The 9709-nt window shown below is 30.6% G+C and overlaps 1 protein-coding gene and 1 pseudogene across 1 annotated transcript; one reads left to right on the forward strand and one right to left on the reverse strand.

Moving 5' to 3' along the window:
- On the reverse strand, positions 923-2174 carry LOC109353845 (annotated as a pseudogene).
- On the forward strand, positions 6137-9353 carry LOC109354756 (sodium/hydrogen exchanger 1-like). The gene is made up of 9 exons (XM_019597465.1): positions 6137-6272; positions 6590-6923; positions 7097-7215; positions 7917-8014; positions 8217-8276; positions 8354-8400; positions 8484-8678; positions 8778-8824; positions 9294-9353. The coding sequence occupies exons 2-9, from the start codon at positions 6750-6752 to the stop codon at positions 9328-9330; spliced, it is 777 nt and encodes a 258-aa protein (XP_019453010.1). The 5' UTR covers positions 6137-6272; positions 6590-6749; the 3' UTR covers positions 9331-9353.

Genomic DNA, 9709 nt, shown 5'->3' on the forward strand with positions numbered 1-9709 from the left:
AAATCAAATACTATATGTAACGCCCCATTTTCGGCTACACGACCTCTTTAGGAGTCGTCATCACGTCTTTTACAGTTAAATATGAAAACTCAATCGAAGCCCAAATTAGGATAAAATGGTCTTTTATATCAGAGTTTGAGTTCGGGAGTCGACTACGGATCGAGGAATGTATTAGCACCTCGTCTGTCCGCCTGTAATTAAACGATACCCTAACTAATTGCATGAATTAAATAACCTTAATTTTTAAATTAAATTGTTCAAATAAAATATTAATTTTTTATTTTTGCGTCGAACAAGAGTTCACATTGGTCCTACGTATTTTCTAGTACAGTAGGAAAATCAAGACTACAAAATTATTGTTAATAGTCATTTTAAATTCTAGTTATTTTTATTAACAATTTTTGTATAAATTTAATAAAAACTATCAGTTAGTTGCTAAAAAATAGTTTAACTATAAAAAGGGTTTTTAGATTTTTTTATAAGATGTAAATTAATGATTTTTATTAATTGTCTTAACAAATCTGAAACACATTAATCTTATGTTTAAATTGATATAATGAGAATAAAAACAAATAAACCTTTTATACATTTAAACAGCAGGTAGTAATTACTAAGGAAACATGTTTTATCTAATATATTATTATATTCTTAAAAATAAATAATTATTATTCGCATATATAATTAGAATAAAAAAAGGTTGATTTCTTATACTTAGAATGTGATGGCCTACTGTTAATGCTAAATCGATAGTCATATTGCTTTTGATACTATTTACATTTTTTAGCAACTTTTCTTTAAACAAATGATTCATATTTTATGATTAAAACAACAATATTATTATTGATACTAATTAATGACAGCAAAAGATATGTAATGAAAAGGTGAGACTCTATGGATGGGGATTTGTTGTCCCAACCACGTTTCATGTCCCCAACCACGTTTCATGTCCCCAACCACGTTTCATGTCCCCAACTACGTCTCTAGCCAATCATAATGAAACAAAAGTACAAAACTGATAAAGTTATGAATATTTAAAAAAAATTAAATGACGTGACATATGATAATATGATTGGTTTGTGATAGAGTTTGGGACAACAGATCCTTGTCCGAGACTCTATACCTCATAACTGCAAAGTTTGTAGAAAAATTGGTGCTAGTCACGAGCATTATGACTTGCAGTAAACACTGAAGGGTTCCAAAGTAGAAGATAATGATCTCAAGTGTTTTATGTGTGTCATACTTAACATCAACTAGGTCGTTGCCGAGTTTGTGACCGGTTCACCATCCAGCAACACCAACTTGCTATTATGGCACCCAAGAGCAACAATAATCCCCAACTCAATGCATTTAACACTCCATGGGTGTTTCTTACTCTTCTAACTGAATTACCACTTGATCCTCCTCCTTGACTAGCACCAGAAACAAGATCCAAAGTTTCCTTAGCTTGGGTATTAGAATTACCCATTGCATATGATTGAGGGGTTGAACCAGAGACCCCGGACCATGCATCTTGCCAAAGGTACACCAAAGAGGTTGTACCACTAGGAAGAGTAAGAGTTGCATAAATGGTTAATTCATTGTTCTGATATGTGGAAGTCAAACCAGTAATAGGATAACTGATATTTCCCTCTGCCAAGGTAGTGCCATAATCAGATATTGAAGAAGTATAAGCTTTTAGTGCACCACTAGATTGTGAAATAGCCACAAGTGTTTGTGCTACAGGCATAGATGAATTAAGATCATTGTTGGGATTTATGGTCCATGCAACCCATTTATCTATTGAGGTGATTCCTGTGTGCGTGAATGTTATGTCAAGTTTCCCTTAACATAACCATAATAATAATTTAACACCTTTTCTTTGATCCAAAAAAAGGGTTGTTAGTAAATTGAGAATCTCTTTGAAGGAGATCCTCCCGGTCTTGAGTTGGTGTTTTTTATGGTAGCTGTATAGAAGAGAGGGTGAGTTGAATGAATAGTGGAGCATGTTGGGTTGTTGAATATTTTGTGGGGGAAAATGTGGGTCGTTTCTTGTGGAAAAGGGTGAGAGGTGAAAGTGGAGTGTATCAAAGTTGTGAGAGTGGATAGAGGGATGGTTAAGGACCATGACAGAGTAAAAGGTGTGTGAGAAATTGATTGGTGACATGAGTACTTTGGGATATTTGAAAAAATGTCATTTTGTCGATAGAAAATACCTGAAAAATGTTTATATTATTTTTTTATTATTTTTTTGTTTGAAAAACTATTATGGCCGAATAAAATTGGGTATTCACACTATATAAATAATATAAAATACTATCAACCCTTAAACTAAAAGGCAGTGTCTATGTATTCTGCATCACTTATATGGTTATATAGATTGATTGAGTTGTACCATTGTCAATGGGAACATTTTTATTCAATTAATATTGCATAGTTTTGTTAAGTAAAGTATTTTAGCATACGGTTTATTATTAATGAGGCTCCTCTTTCCTTGATGGAAATTAAGCAAAAGAAAATATTTCAAATCAATCATAAAGAAAAAAATCTTTCCAATTTATGATAAGGAAAGAAAAATCTCTAGTAATAATGATAAAAAAGATAAAGATCAACCTCTCAAAATTAATGACGAGGAAAAGATATTAATTGATTTTTTCCTATCAAATGATTATCAAAGTAGTTACCTTGTGTTTGTCTTATAGGAAAAGCAACTCACGGGTTAATGATGAAAATCTAAAAATCTAAATTCATCTATCTTTTATCTCCATATTCTGATAAAATAATTTTGACATATTTTTTAACTTAACGCCCAAATAATTAGTAATTAACTCATTGGCTGCACTAATATTTTTAATTAAGAAGAAATAAACAAACTAAAGTAAAATATATATTTAAAATTAAAATGATGTTTATGCATAGTTTTTTACATTAACAATAGAATTGGACAAATCTACTATCTTGACACAAATTGATTAACTATTATCTGACTTTTAAATTTGAATAGATGTAATCTAACCTGATACATTACAATTAGTTTATTGTAATCACTTATAATTAGATAAATTATCAACAATTAATTTCACTCGACTAAAAAATATATTTTACTAGTTTGCATAGATATAAATGCATGACATGAAGTATCAGAACTTGAGGGAATATTCTTCAAGCTTTTTAGTTTGAGATAATTTTGTTAGAGCTTCTGAATTCAATATTCTATATTTTCTTCAACGCCTTATATCAACTTTATTTTTAATAGTGTGTATAGGCACTTCGTGCCTGCCGTTGAATATTGTGTGATATTATATATTCAATTTTTATATATTTTATTTTTTTAATTAGAATGTATTTGTTGTGTTTGGTGTACTTTATATTATATTTTTTTGTGTTTATGATAATGTTTAAATTAAGGTGAGATATGTGGTTAATTATTGTATTGGTGGTGGTTGCTTAGGATTATATAGTTTTTTTGTAAAAATTAAATAATATGAAGGGCAAAATAGGAAATGAAAATTACACTATGAAGGAAATTATTTCAAGTTTTGGCTTTATATATAGTATAGATAACTTGACTCATACTGGTTATATTTTAACCACTTTCATAAAGGGATAATAATATTCATTTTAATCCCTACAAATAGGCACTCGTAATTTTATGCTACGAGATATTTATATGTTTAATCTCTAAAAATATATTCATCAATCAAGTCATACCTATCTTTTCGATCAATTTAATCTCTAAAAGTATATTTCTTTAACCAATTTAATGATTCACGTAGGCAATGTCATTGGGACTATACCGGACAGTCCGACCGTGACCCGTTAACAGAGACGGCCCCGTACAACACAAATAATTGGATTGTCTTCCCAGCCATTTATAGTCGTGATAAAACCGGTCCAACCAGGTTAAACTGGGTAAAACATGAATAACCCGACAGTATAAACCGGCCAACTAACTCCAACAAAGCAAAGAGCAGTAGCAAACACGGTGCAACTAAAAAACATGAGAAGTGAGAAAACCTAACACCGCTCACCATCTCTTGTGAGTCTTTCCACTATGAATAGAAGAAGGGAAGATTTGACATTTGGTGGGTATAGAAAACTAATGCACCATCATTAATGCAAGAAGAAGCAATCATCTAAACATTAAAAAAAACAGTGGCTAACCAAAGAAGAAGAAAAAAGCAAATTTGTACTATCGTTATCGTTGATTGCTATTAGGTTTAGGTTTTTTACAAATATAATGTGCATTTGGGCTCGGTATTCCTTGAGTAAGTAATTGAGCCTGATAGTTATTTTTTATTATATAATATATGTATATTATATATATAATATAATGTTGTACGATTCAAACAGATGGTTAAACCAGTCAGACTTTATACGAGTCATTTTTCGATGTGATATTCGACTCGGGTTTTATGACATTGCAGGAGTAATCTGATTAAAGAGATACAATAGTAAAATATTCTCTTACTTCCTAAGTTGACAATTATCATATTGTCAAAGAGAAATTTTTTTGTTATGTAAGTTGAAAACATTGAAACCCAGCGATTCCCAAAGTTTAAATTAGAGGGGTATAATTTTTTTTGTAGTACTAAATAGGATCATCTTAAGTTAGGAGATAAACTATATTGAATATCTCACATTTTAATTTTATGATCACTAGTGTGTACCGTACATGACAAAAAAAAAATGAAAATGAATTGTGATATTATGAAAAATTATACTGGAGATTTGATATTTTGTTATGTGTCTAACTTACTCTAGTTTTCATTAATATTTTTATTATGTGAGAAAATATTGTAATTTTAGTTAATTAATAGGGAAAAGATATAATTATATTATATATATATATATATATAATTATAAGAAGTTTTCCCTTTATATACCAGAATGTCGACCGACACTTCGTGTCGGTCACCCTATTTTTTTCGATACATAATGTATTATCTTCATCTTATATTATTTAAAAAAAACAATTTATATATAAAAAATGCAATATATAAACTCAATATAGAGTAAAACTTGTGGTAGTTGATATGATATATATAAAACTTATGTAATTTCTCATTTTGTATATATATAAAACTTATGTGAATTTATCATTTAGTGCCTCTAATAATCATTACAAAGTTGTTAGATGTTTTTTAATGTTATTGTGTGTTCTTCTTTGATTGAGAAAGGGATAAGATAGAAATAAGAGAAGACATGAAATATTAATGATATATTAATAGAAAATGAAAGTAATGTGTGAAAGTTTATAGTAATTATTAAGAAAAGATATTACAAAATGATAAGTTTAGAATATAAAAATATATCATGACAGTGGTTATTTATTGTTTTGCTTTTATTAATAATTAGTGTGTACAAACACTTCGTATCTGTCGGTGAATATTGTGTGATACTACATATTCAATTTTTATATATTTCATTTTTTTTGAATTAGAATGTATTTGTTGTGCTCGGTGTATTTTATATTATATTTTTTGTGTTTATGACAATGTTTAATTTAAGGTGAGATATGTGGTTAATTAATGTATTGATGGTGGTTGCTTATGATTATATAATTTTTTTTGTAAAAATTAAATAATGTGAAGGGCAAAATAGAAAATAAAAATTACACCATGAGGAAAGTTATTTCAAGTTTTAATTTTATATATAGTATATATATAAATATAGGAAGAATATAAATTATATATTTATATATTAATTTATATAAATATTGTGAAAGTAAGGAAACACAAATTATTTAGACCAAATCATTGGCAATATACGCATCCTATGTTGGTGAAAATCGATAATATTCTGATTCATGTTCTTATATATCTCTCTGTCTCACAATTCTCTCTCCTCAGGAGTTCTCTTCTCTTCCTCTGCTTTTTTCTCTTTCTAACGTCTCAAACCACTTTCTTCTAATTATTTCCAGAGCTTTCTCTTTTCTCTCCGTGATTACTTAATAAAAAAGGAAATATCTGGAAACATTTTCCCTTCATTTTTCTCATCTCTTGTTTTTCTTTTCCTTTTCCAACCAACAAAACACGCCTCATTTTCACGTCTAATTTTAAACCTCTTTCTTCTCCTTCATCTGTTTCGTTCCATTCTCTGTTTTCTTCTCTGTCTCAGCCATAAATCCCGGGTTCAACAATTTCTTCAAAGAAAAATCTACTTTTCCTAGAATTCGAACGAAGATTTTTTTTTTTTGTTTTGCTTTTCTCTAGATTTTGGATTCCTCTTGTTCCCAAATCATTTATGCTAAAAAAATCACAGTTTCTCGAAGGCCCTTTATTTCAATGATTTTGGTGAGCATTATTGTAGGTTTCTCTTTTGCGTTTGTTATTATGATATTTTGAGCACATTATGATTTTTCTGTTTTTGGAGATTTTACAAGAAGCTAAACAATGATGCTCATTTGGTTAGTTACATAACTTTTAATTATGTACTTTTCATATGTAACGAACTCACTTTTTTTACCATCATGTTTTGGAGTTACACTCATTTGTTTTTTCTTTGGCTTTATTATATGTCTGAATCTGAAATAGAAAAATGGGTGATTTATTATTTTTTTAAAAATCCCTTTTTTATGGGAAATCTTACATGTTCGTTGGTCATGTTGCAGGGTTTCATTTGCTAATGAGATCAATTGGTGCTTAGAATGGATAGCTCAGAGACATAATTTTGAACTCAAAATTTGTCTGTGAAGCTTGCAGCTAAAACACAATCTGAATTAGTGTACAATCTGGTTCTGAAATTGTTTATTGTTAGATAGGGTTGACAAAATGGCTTTCGATTTAAGTTCCGTAGTTTCGAAATTGCAAATGGTATCAACTTCTGATCATGCATCTGTAGTCTCAATGAACCTATTTGTGGCACTTCTGTGTGCTTGTATTGTCATTGGCCATCTTCTTGAGGAGAATCGTTGGATGAATGAATCTATCACTGCCCTTTTGGTTGTAAGTGCTCTTCACTTTCCTTCATTTTTTTACAATAAATGATTGTAAAGAAATCAATTCCTTCCAATATTTTGATATCCTCTATAAGAGGCATTGATGTCTATGTTGTATAATGAATACTTAGTTTGAGCAATATTGTATAGTGACCGAATTTTGATATGGATTGCTCTCAGGGTCTTTGCACTGGTGTAATCATTTTGCTGTTTAGTGGTGGCACAAGCTCACGCCTTCTTGTTTTCAGTGAAGATCTTTTCTTCATATACCTTCTTCCGCCTATAATATTCAATGCTGGGTAAGTTTTTGCGACCATCTCTTGTTTTACTTTGTGTTTATCAATGCTGGATTAAAAGTTGGGGTGTTTTGCCTCCTTAGGAACCATTAATTGGTTGCAAAATGAGGATTTGTCCAGTGAAATGCCAATATGTTAATCTGAAAGTGGTCCAAAAGGTGTTATTTTTGTTTTGTTTTTGTCAAAAAGAATGTATTTCTGAAGAACCAGCCATAATTAATAATACATAATTAATGGCAGAGAAACTTTAGGAATTAGGAGCATATGGCATCTGTGGAGTGTGGGCGATTGGAATGCCGCTGGTACCAACACTTGTTCACTTGCTTGCTATTATACAAGTGGCACAGGACTCAAGTCCTAACTTTGGGGATTTCCCTTTTTCACTATTTCAATATTATTGAAAAGTATACGTCAATAAATTCTTAGTCTTCTTGACTCTTGCTTGCAGATACTGAGTGTGTCATCTTTGCTGAGTAATGATTGTTTATGTCAGTTAAAAACAGCTAGTTTGTTCACACATGATATGAACAATGAATTGTATTACACTATATGAAAAACTTCGAAAACATATTGCCCTCCACCTAAAATTCTTGTTCTGCACTATGAGACTTTGTATTTAATTCCTAGCTCTTAACTTCGTCATGTGTACTGTCAAATTGTAGTTATTGTTTTGTTATTAATTTGTTCTCTGTAATGTATTCCAGGTTTCAAGTGAAAAAGAAGCAGTTTTTTGTCAACTTCATGACCATCATGTTGTTTGGTGCTATTGGTACATTAATATCTTGTACCATCATAACTTTGGGTATGTCATGCCCCTTTAGATGGATTCCTTATGTTCTTAACTATGATTTGACATAATAAGAAAACAACATTCAAGCTCAGATAATTGTAATTTTTTCGGTTTAAAAAAGATTCAGACCTAGTAAATGTATAACAACTTTAAGGAAACTGACTATGCAGAAATTTGTCTAGTTCCATTGACTTAATTTGAAGCATTATTTCAGGTATTTCACAAGTTTTAAAGAGGATGAATATCGGTCCACTGGAAATAGGAGATTATCTAGGTATTATATTTGTCAATCTCAACTATATGACAATTTCCCAATCTGTATGCGACTCACTAATTTGTGAAAATTTTCAGCAATTGGTGTCATATTTGCTGCGACCGACTCTGTGTGCACATTGCAGGTCTGGAATAATACATTTGTTGCATTCTTCCAGCAACTAACATATCAGATTTAATACTGAACTTAAAAATGATGATCATGCAGGTGCTAAATCAGGATGAAACACCTTTATTGTACAGTCTTGTATTTGGGGAAGGTGTGGTGAATGATGCTACGTCAGTGGTGCTTTTCAATGCAATCCAAAGCTTTGACCTTGAGCAAATTGACCTGTCAATTGCCTTGCAATTTCTTGGCAACTTCTTGTATCTGTTCATGACAAGCACATTGCTTGGGGTTTTGGTAACTGTTTCTCTTTCTAATCTATATCACTAGTGAGCATACACATTAATATTGATGTTTCATGCTGCTCTGGTCTAATGTATCTCCACCGTCTTGCAGTCAGGTCTGCTCAGTGCTTACATCATTAAAAAATTGTATATCGGAAGGTATCATCTTGACAGAGTTGTTATCATTTTCATTGTCAGCATTTACTGCGATGGTATTCCGTTGCGTTAATATATGTAGTTTATTTATAGCAAAAGTTGTAGATAATTCTTTGATGCCAAAAAATATATTTCATGTTTTCGCCAATCTATGTTAATCTGATATTCTGATGGGAAGTCTGACTGTTTAAGGATATTGTACGGAACTTACTCTGATTGTTTGAATCTACGTGACTGCTTCATTCCTGCTTGAAGCCTGAATAATACGATTCATTATCTTATTATTTTAAATGAGGGTTTGTAATCCAGCTGGTTCTATGTTTTGTTATTGAGACTCTTCCAGTCACTCTCTATTTGTTATTGAGACTTCTGATATTAATAATAAATATTATTGATTTTGAATCTCAAGAATTCTGTATTTTGAAATTCCAATAGTTCTTGATTGTTGGAACTGATATAGGTTGTCTTGCAGATTGGTATACTTAAAAATTCATGTGAAGTCATGTTGAAGGAATTGAAGAAATGGATGAAGCCCGAAAAGGTGATGCTGAAGTGATCAAGTGGGCAAGACTAGAAGTTCCATGTGATTATGCGTGAAATTTTTACTATAGAAATATTAATGCATTTTTTAACCAAATTTGGAATGTTTCAACAATTGGTTTGAATGATACATATTATGTGAACTTATTCATGCTTATGTATTTGGAATTATTTTAAGATGAAGGTGATGATAATTTGAGATATTGGGTCCAATTTCATAGTATTAATGCTTATATAATATAATGATTGTTAGAGAGGATTAGGAGAGGAATATATGTGAAAATAACTTAATAAATAATTAGCCACGGTTAAACTGTGGTTAAAGTAATGGTATAAACTAGCCACGGG

Source organism: Lupinus angustifolius, chromosome LG08 (assembly GCF_001865875.1).
Source record: "Lupinus angustifolius cultivar Tanjil chromosome LG08, LupAngTanjil_v1.0, whole genome shotgun sequence".
In the NCBI taxonomy this organism is placed as follows: domain Eukaryota; kingdom Viridiplantae; phylum Streptophyta; class Magnoliopsida; order Fabales; family Fabaceae; genus Lupinus; species Lupinus angustifolius.